This window comes from Agelaius tricolor, unplaced genomic scaffold (genome assembly GCF_023055355.1).
Source record: "Agelaius tricolor isolate 1412-34295 unplaced genomic scaffold, bAgeTri1.0.p SCAF_25, whole genome shotgun sequence".
NCBI lineage: Eukaryota > Metazoa > Chordata > Aves > Passeriformes > Icteridae > Agelaius > Agelaius tricolor.
The window spans coordinates 9,588,170-9,603,660 of NW_027269285.1; the positions used below are offsets into that span (position 1 = coordinate 9,588,170).

The following is a 15,491-nucleotide window of genomic DNA, read 5'->3' on the forward strand; positions in this document are numbered from 1 at the left end:
GCTGTGATGTGGTGATGAAAAGCTTGGAAAGGGCTGGTAATGAGCTGTGTGGATTGGAACGTGTTAAAAACCATCACTGACTTTCCACTTTGTCTTTGTGTTTTATTGCAGAGCTCAGCTCCTTCCAGCTTGGGAACAGGCTACTTTGTAAGTGTCTATCTCCACTTTCACCCTGTGCTCAGCAGCAGAGTGTTCCTCACACAAAGTGCCTCACACAGAACTCAGGGGCACAGGAATGCCCCACAATCCCCCCTGCCCAAGGGCTGAGTGCCCTTCTTATTTATTCCTCACAAATGCCCTGCAAGTAACATTTCCAACATGGTGGTGTTTCCTTGAACTGATCAGGTGTCATTTTAATTACTGCATACATTTTAACAGCACTTCATTTACACAATTATAGCAAATAAAGTGAGCCATGGTCTCACCAGCTCTCTAGTGGGAGATGGAAGGATTCTGATTCCCCCTTGCTCCTGTTCTTGTTGATTCACAGATTTTAAAGAGCCCATTACAATATTTTGCCTCATCTCCTGTGTACCACAGCCCAGAGAACGTGGCACAGTGATTTCTGCCTGTTGCTTAAAAGCCAGTGGCTCATGGACACTCTTGGAAAACACAGAAGTTGTATTTCTACCAGATTTCCATTTTATGTCCTGAGAAGCAGATCAGGCCCCAGCTGGTTTAAAAATTGATCAGGTTTTTTGGGCTTTGTGATTTATTTGCATGCACCTGTATTGATTTAACAGTCTATATTCATACCTTTCTGTTCATTCCCACATTCATCAATATACCTTTTACTTGCACAGATAAGTTTGGGAGTGAAAAAAGTTTTCCATTCAAGCCAATGTACTGCTTATTTTCTTCCAAGATTTATATCTAAATTGCTCATATCCTGTTTCTCTTGTAACTTATGCTTTATTCTCCAAGCACATCTTTTTTGCCTTTATAATAACTGTAGGAGAAGCAAAGCATTGTGTATGTCCAAAACCAGGTGGGTAAAATGGGAGCCCTGTCCCATGGCACTGCTCTGTGAAGTTATCAGTACAATCAAAGCCTCCTCCTATCTTCTCATTGAACCCTGGGGAAAAGCAAACTCTATGGTATTCAATTACGTGATGGAAAAACTTGGCTGCACTCTTGTCACATTCCCAGAGAGTCATTTTCTTCTAATAGCTCATGGTGAATTTAGTCTTTTGTCACAGACGTCTGTGATCCTGTCAGAAAGTTATGGGATTCAATTGTGAACATGTGGTCTCACAAAAATTGCACAAAAATTGCTTAATACCTGGAGGAATGCTGTGTCCTGCTGGATTTACATTGGACTTCTGCACAAACAGAACATTCACACTGCTGGTGGTGAGGTATGGAAACAGCATCCTCAGGTGGAAAAGTTTCCTCAGGTGGTAGTTGTTCTAATTATATCAAAGCCCAGATCAGTGGAAGGTAAGTTGTGGAACAGAAAAACAAGCTGGTTTCCTTTTGTCATCACCTGCCCTGGTTTGTGTCATGTATTTTTACAAGGTAGGGGATGAAGGAAAAAATTATATCAAATGGCTCAACATTTATTTAGAATTAAAAGTAAACCTCGAATGTCTTAGTTCAGAATGAATTGCTTTCCATTGTCTGGGAAAATTCCAATCATACAGAGGTCTGTAGAGATGCTCTGGCATGGCACAGGTGTATTATGGGCTGGGGGGCTGTGCCATGGATAAATGAGCCTTGTTCTCCTTGCAGGGAGAGCTGAATATGCATGGCTTGAGAGCTGTGCTCAGCTTCCTCTCTAGGCAGCAGAGGTAACAGAAGAGGAGCCATCTGCTGTTCCCTGCACCATACTGTCTGTGGGTTGGTCCACTAAAGTGAAAATCTGGAAGGTGTCAGCATCCCCTATGCTCCAACAGAAAGCTTGAAAGTTTCCAGCTCTCCTGAGCAAGGGATTCAGTAACAAGAAGAAGCCTGACATCTTCTAGGGCTGATGGATTGGCACCTTAAATCTTTCCAATTTGGGTCTGTGTAGGTGGGGGAGACATCCCTTGTTGGTGCCATTAATATATTTAACTGAGCTGTTTCTTTTCTATAGTCACAGTATTGAGAGTCTTCAACTTCCTTTTTTTCTTTCCTCACTAATAGCCAAGTAGGTAGAAAACGTGCTTCAGTTTCTATCTTAAAGTTCTTTTTACACTGACACAGTCTTGGATGAAACATGAAGCTTTTTTTCCCTCCCTTTTCACTTTGGAAAATTGTTTTTAGGATTATCTTGCTTGTTGTTTTAAAAAAGCCCATGCTCTTATTAACTTACATGGGGCAAATAAAACCCAGATGTGTTTTCTAGTACCAGACAATGAGAAAAATGCTCCAGAGTGATCCAATTAGCATATGTTTCTGATCAATGTAATTATTGTATTGTCAATGTGCAAAGGAATATGCACTTGAATTGATTTCTTTTTTCCAAAGCTTTTAACTAGAAAAAGACTGTTAGTTTTTGTGTTTGGTGTTAACCCAGAACATCAAAACAGGGGTTATTGGTCTCAAATAGTAAAAATAACTTCTAATTTAATAGATAATAATAAAGCTTTGGCCCTTGGAAATGATTTGATGTTGTACACTGGCCTCTGAAATATTCTGTACTGCAGCTCACCAGAGGAACCAGGTAGGTGCAAATGGACTGATGGACATCTCCTGCAGAGGGAAGCAGGTTTAATTCAGAAAGGAATGAACACTGAGGTATGGATTGAGTAGCACATCTTTGCTGTTTAAATCAAGTATTCATGGAATCTTCATGTGTTTAGGCCATGTTGCCTAGCATAGAGCTAATCCAGCTTGGGATCCCCTTTGAGGACCCTGCTTGCAGCAGGCACTCAGGTTTGAGGGATGGGCTGGGCCATGTGTGTGCAGTGTTTGTGCATGCCACAGCAAAGCTAAAATGACTTTTAGGTCCTGTTCTTCTATAGAGATCACTGAGTGTTAAAGGGAACATTTATAAAGCTGACACTTCCCAGGAACACAAAATCATTCCTCCAATATCTCTGTGATAGCCCCAGCCCAGTAATTCATTATGAATTCATTATGCAGCTTCAGTGGTAGTGGTGAAGGCTGGGATCCTACCTGATTCTCTACTGTAAGCAGATCAATATCTGACTGGCAGAGCTGGAGACTGAATTCTCCTGTTCCTGTTGTCTCTGTGAAAGTGCTCCTGGAAAAGCAATAGGGAAAGGAAAATGCACTGCTCTGGAGGGCATTCCCAGCCTGCTGTGGCAATGGACAGGGTTGGGAGTCTCCATCAGGTGATTCAGCCCAACCCACACCCAGCTGGGGTGACAGAGCTGCCCTGGATTGGACAAACTGTGCAAGGAGCTGCCTTCAGCAGAATGGGCCCAGTGTGAGTGGCCACTGAAGGAGAGGGGATGGTGCAAAGCTGTCAATGAGCTCTACATTCACCTGCAAGTTTGGATTTCAGTTGGGAACAACTCTCTTTTACTCCTTTCACAGGTGTTGGTATTTCTGTAGATTCTGTTCAGAAGACATTTTTCTGGAGTGTGTTTCACCTGTCTTGGTGCTCCTTGTCAGAGGAGACACTTTCCCATCCTTTTTGCATATTATTAAACCAATAGTCAGAAAAGAGGAGGTAAAAAATCATTCTAATTCTCCTGGAAGCCTTTTGTGCTGGCCTGACTTTACTGTTTCCTGTGGGATCAGTCCAGTCTATGATTGGTGCATGTGAAAAAAAATTAAGCATGCTGTTAATATTGGTGCACCCTAAGAAATCATAACTTAATATTTCCTGGAAGATCTCCCAGTTGTCTTTGATATTTTTTGCATTGCAAATTGTCATTGTCTCTCATCAAAGACAGATTATAAGGTAGATTTCATCTCATCAAGATGTCAGATCAGATAATTGGAAAGTAGTGAGAATTTTAGAAAAAAAAATCACCCTCTCTTTAACTTTCAAAGGAAAGCTGTTTGAATTATGGGAGTTTTTAATGTTGTCCAGCTGCTGTGAGATTTCAGAAGGTTGCGATGTTTTAGAATACAACTGGAATTTGTATAACAGTAAAGCTTTTTCCTCTTACCTAGCTTTGAAGAATGGCTTTTGCTCATTTGTGTATCTTGCCAGCCAAATTCCTTTTAAAGTGGATAGAGGTTCATTGGTTTGCAACACAGAACAGAGCAGAAATCAAAACTTAAATAACTGAGTCTTTTGCTTCTAAACAACAACCCTGATTCCCAAGATTGTCAGGTTCTTTGGCAGTTGTGCAGTTTCTCTGCTTTTGGCAACTTATTTCCATTTCTGTACATGTCTGCTTCTTGAGTCTTTGTTTCTGAGCATTTTCTGTTCCTCTTTTAATGGATTTGTTTGGATTGCATGTTTGTGTTATTTTCTTTTCCTCCAAATGCAGAGAGTTTATGAATTGTTCAGAACTAGGTAGAATTTGGTAATAAGCTGGTGATGGAAATAACATTGGCAAGGCAGAAGACTCCTGTGACCCTTCTTTTCCTAACACTGCTCTTGCTCCACCTTAAAAAAGAGAGAAAGAGAAGCTCAAACTGTGCTTTGCACACGGGCTGGTGACTCAGGCAGACATAAATTGTGAGCTTATTCCCCAGGGCTCTGGCTAATCAGTTGTGCTATCCAATTTGGCCCTGAGTGGGTTGGGTTCAGCAGATGTTTGTGCAGCTCCAGCGTGCCACTGGGACACTGCCTTGTGCAATGTTGCATTACATTACTCAGAGCTCTAAAAACCCAGCCCAGGGAGAATAAGGGGAGCACCAGTGGTGTTTGGTATGGATATGATGGGAAAAGCAGTCTTTGGCCTAGATAAGGGCAGCTATTTCTCTGTGCACTGGGAGTGTTTTCATCCGAGACCTCATCCTGCAGCAGAAATGTGGAATTAAATGTGGAATTAGTTACAGCAGCACATTCTGTGCTCTCAGAGAGCCCTTCAAAGAGCAGATTTCCCTCGTTGCCTGGTCCATGTGTTTTAGCAGTGGTCCTGAGGAGCTGAGCTTTGCTCCTTGAGGTGGTCAGGTTTGTGATGCTGGGTGAGAGGCTGTGGAGAGACTCCACTGCAGTGAAGTGCAGCAGGACCCACTGGCTTCCTCAGGAGAGGACAGATCAGGCCAAAAGTGTTGTTTGAAAGGGGCTCAATAAATCCAACCTGCTACAGCTGCAGAAGGGATGGAGTCCTTTACTCCACGTCACGTGCACAGTGGTGTTGGTAAATAAAAAACTGGTGAATAATAAACTGTTCTTGCAAGTAGGTTAAGCTGCTCAGTTAATTTTAGAGCTTGTCTTTAGAAACCAAACATTTAAGTGTATTTTGCTGATGTAAAAGTGTGTGAAACACCCTGAGGTCCACAAGGGCTCTGCACAGTGGCTGTGGGATGGCACCACACCATGAACTGTCATGTCCCCTGTGAATGGAGTTGGAAAGGGGATCCTTGTTATCCTCTCTCTGGCACTATAAATCATTGTTAACAAATCCTAATTTGCTTAGTAGGGTAATGAATGATCTCCAATTTTCTCACTGTAATTAGTTTTACCAACTATTATTGTGAAGGGTATATTGAAATCCATTTTAACTTCACTTTAAATTCTCCATGTGCCCATTCTTTGCAGAAGTGAAGCTGACAACAGAGGTTATGAATCTTCTGATAGTAAATTCAGATTGGAGCAAAGTGGACAAGATCCCCAGTAGAAATCTCTCTGTGGGCTGTAATTACTCATTAGTGTTTGCAGCCCTCAGTGGAGTAGGTTTGGTGTGGTGCACTGAGACCAGGAAACCTGGTGTTTCTTCATCTAAAGTCTTTTAGGTGTTGTCTTTTGTTTTCCAGGAGCCATTAAAAATGCAGTTTATTCTAACTGCTGCTGTAAGGGAGACATCATCATTGCCAGCTAAATACATTACATGTAATAAAGTCTACCCCAGGTCTATTAATTTTAGCATTTATAAACCATAGTGCTGCTCCTAGGGAGAGCTGAGGCTCATTAAAGAGTTTGCTAACAACATGACCAGAAAAGCAAGAAGAACAAGAGCAGCTGCATTTCCAGCATCCTGCTCATCACAATAAGAATTCTTGGAGCAAAACAACAGTTTTTGGAGAATAAAACTCTGTATTTCACATATATTAAGTCAGTATTTGGGGGAAGATTAGGCAAGCAGAATAAATGACCTGGGCTGGAATTTGGTCAGGATTGGTCTCTCCTCAGAAAATTTTGAGCAGAGGGGGTGAAGGTTGGAGTTATTTTTACAGCCCTTGAGGATGGTATTTCCTCAAACAATGTGGAATCCTGCCCTAATGCATGCTCATGCTTTTTGAATAACATGCTTTGAATTTAAGATATTAATCCATGTATTTCTTTGGACTGTGTGTGTGGAACTGTGTTGTGCAAATGTTACATAAGGAGAGCAGGGCACCACAGCAGTGTCTTACCCAGCCAGAGACTGAGAGCAGATTTCAGAACTTCAGGTCTTTCTGGTTTGTCCCCTCATTGTTGAAGCACAGATTTTCACCCACTGTCTGAACAATGGAATTTCTTCAATAACTTTACAGTAATTTCTTTAGGACAGTCCCCAGATACTTTAGTGATTCAGAAGGTGACATCCCCAAGGAGCTGTCACTCAGGAGGGAGCAGAGTCTGCTGGCCTGGGCCTTCCCTCTCCTTGCCCAAGCCCACTCCTGCTGCAGCTCTTGAGCAGTTCTCTGCTTTGTCTAATTAATAATTAAATAATGGATAATAAGTATTAATTATCAATAAATAATTAAATGGTTTGTGCTTTGCCTCAGTTTCGCACTTCCATGGCTTTCTTATGTTTCTTTTTTTATTTTATTTTTTAAATTTCTGGAATGTTGTTACATTTACTGCTCTTCCTTTCTTCAGCAAATGCTTCCCTTTTCCTCCTGTTTCTGTGCATGTTCCTCACTTACCTTGTTGGAGCCACCTTTTCCCCAAGGATTACAAGTGTGATGAATAGAGATATCATATAAAAAAGAAGGGAAAAAGGAAGGAAATAAGAGAGTTTATGTATTTGGAGGGGTGATATGGAAGCCTCCATTATTTGCCAGAGGGGTGTCCCTCTTCTTCTGTAACCAGTAGAAAGGAGAGTGTTGAAAGTGGCTGGTTGATAACTTCATTTACAGTTCAAAACCCTGGAGGTGTTCTTGGTTCCTGTTTCTTGTGGTATTTCAGGTGAACTTGCTTAATCATTTTTTTTCCAGCAAAAATCAATTTAGAAAAATCAAGACAATCATTTATAGGCGAGTGTTTAATTTAATAATTTCTTCTTCTGGACATGATAAGATATCTGTAAGCAGCAGAAAGACTGAAGATTTGCTGTCAGTCTGTTTGGTCTCAAGTGCCCCATGTTACTGTGGCTCATGTTCTGCTCGTCAACGCCTGCAAAGCAAAAGGATTCTTTTTTGTGATCCCCCTTTCTCTTTCCCATGACACGTGACACAAATTGCAGATGTGAACCTGAATAATAAAGGATTGCTTCACTGATTGCTAAACATGCATTATGGTGCTTTTAAACTCATTTCAGGTCATCCTCCTGCAAATTAGTTTGATTGCAAGCAGTTAAGCTGTCATATACAGAGCCTCCATCTTCTGAGGGTCTCAGTTTCATATCAGCACAAGAGAATGCTCAGCAGCATTGCCTGCATTGTGTGTTTGATATTTTGGAGTCTCTAGAGGAGGTTCTGCATGGTTTCATGAAAAGGAGAGAGCTGTGCAGCCCCTCACTGGAGTGCTGCAGGGATTCCTGGCTTTGTGTCGTGTGTAAAGGGGGCTGCCCATGTTCTGTATGACACAAGAGCCAATTTTCTCTTGTTTGTGATGTTTTGGAACTTGGTGGAATTTGTAGTTCAGTGGAAAGAGTGACACTGGACTGTTGCTGTTGCAAATTATCTCATGCATTATTATTTGTGGTGAGATTTTGCTCAGTGAAATATGGATTAACATTTTCAGCCACGTGCTGTTAACAGGAGAGCCTTTCAAGACTTCTTCATGGTGTAACACAGGAATTTGTAGACCAGCTCAAAATGCCAAATGGCAGAAAGCATTGTGGTGGAAAGGAGGTGAAAGGCTAAAATGTGGTGATTTCCCTGGAAAGGGGGTTTGAGGTGGGCCCTGTGTGGAGAGGGAGTGAAGCTGATCCCAGTGTGGGAGCCCTGTGCCAGCCTGGGCTGCCTTGCAGAGGAGAAATCAGAGCTGCCCTGAAAACCTGGTGACCTTGGAAAGCACCAGTGCAGCCATGGACTGACTGATAGGATTTCTGTGGGGGAAGATAATGCAAAGGCCCCCAAGGAACCAGGAGTGTGCACTATGGATGGATGATGAGGAGAAGCCATGTGCTGGTGTTATTCTGATGGTAGTTTCCAGAAGCTTTTCATTTTGCCATTTTCTGAGAAATACAGTCTCTCTCTCTCTCTCTCTTAAATTTTGAAAGAATACATTTATTAATTTAGGCTGCATCATATTGTTTGTTTTTTTAAAAACAATAGGTTTTTTCCTTGCAAAATTCACAAGTAAGGAAATCTGAGCTAGTTTAGTGAGGAGGAAAACTCAGCTGTAATACTGCAGGCACTCAGCTCTGAGCCTTGCCCAAAGTGTGACTTGTTCCTATGCCAATGAGTGGTGTTAAGGTGAATATTAGGTTATTCTTCTTTTGAAGGTGAATATTGGGTTATTCTTTTGAGTCCCTTGGAGGGGTAGCTGGCTTGTACCCGAAGCAGAGAACACATCTCCTGATTGCAAGAATTAAGGCTGAATTTCAGAGAAAAGAGTCCAATCCCCTTTCTCAGCCTTTTATGTCAGAACTCAAAATTGCTGTCTGATAAAATGTAGGACACCAGATTGAATTACTTCATTGAACCACTGCTGTCCCCTGTTAATGGTAATTGCACGGATATAGTGGTCTTTCTTGGCAACATCTCAGATATTTACCTCCCACTGTTTTTCAATTCAAACCTTTGATGAAAATATTCCCAGTACTTCTTTAAAGCAGACACCCAACTGTCTTTCTTGACAAAGGCAAGGTCTTTAAATCAGATCCTGACAATTTGTGACACAGCAGTCTATCTAAATCACCTTTTACCTATGTCTCTGTGTCATTTCCTGGAAAAAAAATGTCCATCAGAAGAAGGTTGCTGAGGGCTTGGTGCTCAGAGAGTCTGTGTGTGTGGCAGCACTGAGCTGGAAGATTTGTGTGTTTGTTTCAGTGGAAGTAATTAAATGAAGGCTTGTAAAGTTGCAATGCATGCTGTAATGGTTCATTAGAAATATTTGGGAGTATTTTGTCCATAAGAAAATGATTATTAGGTTATTGCTGCTCTCAGGCCATTAGGAAGTCAAGATTTTTGATGGCCTTTCCTTTAGCAATGGTAAATCTGTAAAAAAAAAAAAGAAAAAGCAGGGCAAATATTTTCATCTTCACTCTACCTGAGGGTTAATGTGCATTCAGCTGAAGTAGCTTGTATTCACCTCCTGAAATCTCATCTCTCCTGATCTGTGAACTCCCCCTCCCACAGAGGGCTCTGGATGCCACAGCACTCCTCAGCCCAGCCATGGTGTGCTTTGGGGCCTGAGGTGAGCAGGGCTCTGACTCCTTCTCTTGGTTTGGAAAGCCAGGTGTCTGCTCAGGAAGGCAGGAGCCTCCCCTGGAATGGAGAATGTAAACCCCCTCCCTCTGAATTGTTATAAATTTGAAATTAAGGGGCTCTCAGGCAAAAAATATGGGAGCAGGAAATAACAGTTCTTTATTAGGGAAGAAAATAAAAGGATAAAATAAACAATGCAGTGAACTAAACCAACACTGACAGAGTCAGAACCCAGCCTGACACCCTGTGGGTCAGGCTGTTGGCAGCAGAACCATTGGCATTGTGGCTCAGCCCTCCTGCAGTGTCAGGGCTGGTTCTGCTGGAGCAGGGATCCTGGAGAAAGGTGCAGTCTCTGCCTCTGAAGATCCAGTGGAAGAAGAGGCAGCTGCTGTTCCTCTGGGGAATCCAGTGCAGAAGCTGTGCTGGGGTTCCAGAATCTCCAGATTATATCCAGGTAGGAATGCTTGGCTCCTCCCTCTGGGCTCACATCTCCCAATGGGATGCTGTAGTTGTTATCAGCCATGCAGGGACATTCCATAGTTGTTATCAGCAGGTGTCCCCCCTGAGGGAGGAGTGGGTGTGGAAGAGATAAGGGAAACTGCCCAATGAACAGAAGCCAAATGGCAAATAGATACATCTTGCCTTGCAATCTGGGACACTGCTGCTGTCACAGCCCTGCTGCCCTTGGCATTGCTGGGGCATTGCTGGGGCATTGCTGCCCCTGCTGGGGCTGTGCCAGCACTTCTCTGCATTCCTGCCTGTGCTTCTGGGACAGTCTCAAGGTTGGCATGTAATATCAGTGGACTTGTCCATGTTGTGTAGCATCACTGTAAAATAACTTACAGGAAAAAAGCTACTACATTCATTACAGTTGTCTGTGAATGAAAGGAGAGTAGTTTCTTTGAGAATTTATGGTGAATGTTTTGGCTGTTCATTTCATTCCATGGCCTGTATTTATTCCATGGCATGATGCATTTAGTAAACCAAATCCATAAAAATATCTGCAAACTGCTGGGAAGCACTGGGCAAATGAAGGGCACTGGGGATGAATGAGGAAGGTTATTAAGAAACAGAGAGGGGAATCACAAGAAAGTGTGTTCATAAGAGTCCCACCTGTGTGTTTGTGGAGTGCTGGGCAAATAGATTTCAAGTTATTACTGGAATAGAACTCCTAATATTGATAGCATTGACTAATTGTTCCACCTTAGCAGCTGAAAACAGGTTGTTGTTAAGTGGCAGAACAGATACCAGGTAAAACAAGAGATCAGGAGATAACTTCATTAGCAAAGTGTTAATCCTTGCCAAGGAGGACTTGTCTGTCAGGGATGGTGATGAAAGGTGAGTTTGGAGGGGAAAAAAGAACTGTTCTGGTGAGTGCCTGTGCCAGGCTGGTTCAGAGAGTGAAGTTCATGTTTGGAGTGGCATTAGCACAGCATGTGGTGACACTTGTGCCATGTGGAAATGCAAGGAACCTTTCAAACCAAGTGCTGGGCTGGGGTAGATCCCTGAATGCAAGAGGAATGTGTTGCAGTTTCAAGGAATCATTTCTGAGCCCAGGTGTGTGGGGTTTCATGGTGCACAGATGAAAGAAAAGAGAGGGATTTGAGATTTTTCAAGCACATAAAAAAAATTCTTCCAGCAGAGATGGTCATGGCAAGCCCATGTTCCCTCTGTTGTGATGAGGGATAGGGAAGGGAAGGGAAGGGAAGGGAAGGGAAGGGAAGGGAAGGGAAGGGAAGGGAAGGGAAGGGAAGGGAAGGGAAGGGAAGGGAAGGGAAGGGAAGGGAAGGGAAGGGAAGGGAAGGGAAGGGAAGTTGCTGCCTCCCATTCTGTTTCCATGCTTTTGTTTTCTCCTGTGGCTTCTGGAGGTGGAAGTAAATGAGTCTGGACAAACGGTTTGATGGCTTTGCCACATTTACGGTATCCAGGTTCTGCTTTTTCTGTGATGAAATATGGCATTAAATGTAACAAATGAAGTATTTGTACTGTTGTACCTTGGCACAGCAGCAGCAGCCCAGTTTTCCAGCTGCAGCCCCTGTTTCTGTAGATGGGCTCATGCAGGGGTTGGAGAATTGTAGCCCAGGTGCTGAGAAAGGGGCTGTGATGGGGCTCTCTGCAAGGCCCTGATGGTGACAGTCCCTGTGCAGAGATCACTCCCACCTGCTGGGTGCTGAGCCCTGCTCCTCCCTCCCTCCCTTCCTGCCCAGCACCAACATCAGCCTTGCAGGGCTGCTCCCCTCGGGGTGCCAGCTGTGCCAGGCTCTCCCAGCAAACCTGACCCGAGCTGCCACATCCCTGCAGCCATCTCTGCTGCCAGCTGCCAGCTTGGAAGAGGCAGCCTGGAGCCCAGGATGCTGTTGAACAGCACCAGGACTTGTTTGCTGCCTCCCCACTGGCCCTTCCCCACTGCACACGGGCTGTGCCGGGTCCAAGAGCCGCCGAGCTGCCAAGCAGAGCAGAATTACTCACAGCTGCTGAGTGCCACCTGCTCCTGCCCAGCTTCAGCCAAAACAGCTTCCTCCCCTGAGTGCCCTGGAGTGGGGAATCCAAGAGCTGTTCAGAGCAGGCAATATTTAGTGTGCATGGGGAAGAGACACAGCAGGACTTGCTCGGGAGCAGAGCGTGTGACACAGGAGGTCTCCAGGACTAATGTCTGCCTCTCCCATTCCAAGCTCCCTCAAATCATCCCTTCCCCTTCTTCCAGGATGTTGCTTATGAATATTAATTCAGCCTTCTCTCCCTTTATATGCCATCCTTTTTCCCCATCCAAGCTGATGCAAATTTAATGTTGTTTAAAAAAAAAAAAGAAAGAAAAATAAAGAAACTGCAAATGACAGTGAGAGCAGAGTGTCTTCCTTGGCTCTGTGATGTATTCATGCAATGTCACCTGGTGTGACACTGCATTTTATTCTGTGGTAGAAGAACTCCTTGACCCTAAGAAAGCAAAAGAACACACTTTCTTATGATTCCCCCTCTGTTTCTTAATAACCTTCCTCATTCATCCCCAATGCCCTTCATTTGCCCAGTGTTTCCCAGCAGTTTGCAGATATTTTCATGGTTTTGCTTTACTAAATACATTGTGCTTACTTAAATTCTCTGTAGTACAGAAACAGTAAATAAAAGGTTGACATCATTATGAATTCATAGCAAGAGGCCACTTGACAGCCCTCTGAGCACCATATTCTTTCTTAGAGAGTACTTCATTGCTTCAAAGGACTTTGTTCTCATTGAATCCGTAGAAATTCTGTTGTATTTAACTAGAAAACCATGTTCTAATGTCTGCATTCATTTATTTAAAAGGAAGATTTGAGGAAGGCTTGTTGTTGAGTTACCCTGCTGACAGTTTTATCCAGTTTGTGCCAGGCTTTAGGCTTAGGAGCTCGCTTACTTAGGTGCCTTTCAGAGCCAAAGCTTAGGTTTAATTTTGTTGCTTGTATCATAATTATCCATTGATTACTTCTTGCTTTCATTTTTGCTGTTCAGTTCCCAGTGTTTCTTTTTTCTTTCCTCTGCTTTTCTATCATTGTCTGAGTGTCATTAAACTGCTTTGAATTTGCTCTTCATTCATTTCTGAGCTCGGTTACAAAGTCCTTTTCCCTGCCTATCTGCAGTACAAATGCCTGGAGTGATAATAACTAAAGCCTCTTTATTATTTCTTGAAAATATCACCTGGGATGTTCAGCTGAAGGTGGGTTTGCTGCAGCTTGTTTGGAAAGATAAAGAGAACTTGAGGCAGCGTGGGGAGAGCTGTGGGTACTCAGGCTGTCACAGGCTCACTTGCATAAATAATGTCAGCTAGGAAATAAATCATAGCACTCTTTTGCTCTTGGTAGCCTGGCTTCCCAAAACTTCTCCAGGTCCTCTCCAGGGGCCTCTGCCTGATGCTGGTGATGAATATGTAAGGGAACAGTTGGAATACAGGGCTTTGAGAAGTGGCAATCCCAAGAAATTCCACTGAATTCTGTTTCTCCCATCTATTTCTTCCTCATTGCACAGTGCCAGGAAATTTGCTGCTTATGATACAGGATACCCCTTTGGAGGAACCAATTGTTCCCTTTTCTTGGGTTTCTGTGCTTGAGATGGCCCCAAGGTATTAAAGTCTCTTTTCTCCCAGCCCCTGACAGAAGAAGTTGAGATTCCTCAGCTCTGCTTTTCAAGGCTGTTTATTTTCTCTTATCTGTTCCATTCTTTCTCTGCCCTGCTGAGATCTGTCCAGCAGGTCGGGTTGTGGCACAGTCCCTGCCCTTGGGGTGCTGTTGGCTTTTTATACTGAGAACTGTGTGTGCTTTATTTACAATAATTTCCCAATACCCATCACCTATGTTAGACAGTCTGGCTCTGCTCTAAACCAATCCAAAAGTGTCACCATCACAGCAGAAGATGGAGGACAAGAAGAAGGAGAAGAAGGACAGGACATGCCCAGATTCCTCCATCTTGCCTCTTGGACCCCCATTCTAAATCCCCAAAATTCTACTTTTTCACCCTGTGACAAATTCACTATCATTCTACTCAAACTCTTGTGCTTGTAACTCTTCACACAAAGTTGGTAATTGTTTCCATGGGCTAAAATCAAAGGCACAGGTGTTTGTGACTCTGTGCCAAGGTCTCTGAGCCCCTGCCAGGGTCTGGAATCACCCAGGGCAGCCAGAGCAATGTCCTGGCTCCTGACACCTTTCCCAGCATAGCCCAGAGGAAGGGGAAATGCTTGTTCCCTCTGAAGGGATGACTGAGCTGCCTAAAAGCACATGGGAGGCAGGATGGTGGAAATGGGTCACAGCCATTATCTGCAGGTCCTTGCATCCAAGCTCTGGTTTCCAGCTTTGCCTTGCCAAGCAGCTTCCCTGGCCCAGGAGCTCTGTGTCTCCCTGGGTTCCCGTGCTCCTGCTTCCACAGGGGCTCTGTCTCTCCCTTCTCTTCAATTATTGTGTCAGTTGACTGTGCTCACATAGCTAGAGAGCAGTAAAATATTTCATCTGTTGACTGCTGCATCTAAAATAGATTAAATTAGTGTTTATTCAACTTTTTACTGCTGACTTACAAAATTACTTTTAGTCTGGTTTGGATAGATAACTTTTCCTAATTATTTATTGCCATGCTCTGCTTTGATTGCTTTTTTTTCATTGGTATCAAATCATATGCTGCTTTAATATTTCCTCCAAGATGTGCTCTTGATTAAGTCTGTGTTGGATATTTATACCACCAAGAAGGATACTATTTAGAAATTCACTTTCTTAATAAATACCTGTTTTTAAAGCTCTCACTTCTCCAAATTAAGGTGACTTGATTTATGTGTAGTTAATCCTACTTTTTTTCATGGAGCTTTTGCATAGACATTGGGGGAAAATACTGCATCATGAATGGACACATATAGAATAAATGATACAGGATCAAAGGGGATGTGATTTTTGGGATGAGGTGTAAAACACTTTGGTTGAAATTTTTATAAAGTGCCAGAATGATTTTGATTTTGGTACTATGGCAGAATCTGAGATGCTCTCATTAGTTTCTATATATCAACAGTTCTTGTCTCAAAAAGCTCATAAGAGAAGTTAATTGGGAAGTTTGAGATTTAAAAAAACCCAAAACCATTGGAGAGAAGAGAATATCATGCAAAAATACTATATAATAATATAGTATTATATATTGTATAATTAATAATAATTTTATAATAATTAATTATATATAATAATTAATTATATATTATATACAATATATTATATATATATTATATAATTATTAATTCTATAATATATCATTATATTTGGTCAATAACTATGTGACCTCATCATTCAGAAGCCAGCTCACAGTTGCTGTCCATGGCCATCAGTGTGGTTGTGGATGTGCAAAGGCTCAGGAAAAAGCCTTCCAAAAGGAAAGCTGTCCAGGGCTGGTCCCAGAGT

The 15,491-nt window shown here is 42.8% G+C and overlaps 1 protein-coding gene across 7 annotated transcripts in view; it reads left to right on the forward strand.

The window, feature by feature from the left end:
* AUTS2 (activator of transcription and developmental regulator AUTS2) overlaps window positions 1–15,491 on the forward strand; it is an 805,512-nt gene that overhangs the window by 381,421 nt on the left and 408,600 nt on the right. For all 7 annotated transcript variants that reach the window (XM_071448244.1, XM_071448243.1, XM_071448247.1 and 4 more), the window contains one exon: window positions 112–147. In XM_071448244.1, coding sequence (XP_071304345.1) covers window positions 112–147 — 36 coding nt within the window. The remainder of the gene's footprint in view (window positions 1–111; window positions 148–15,491) is intronic.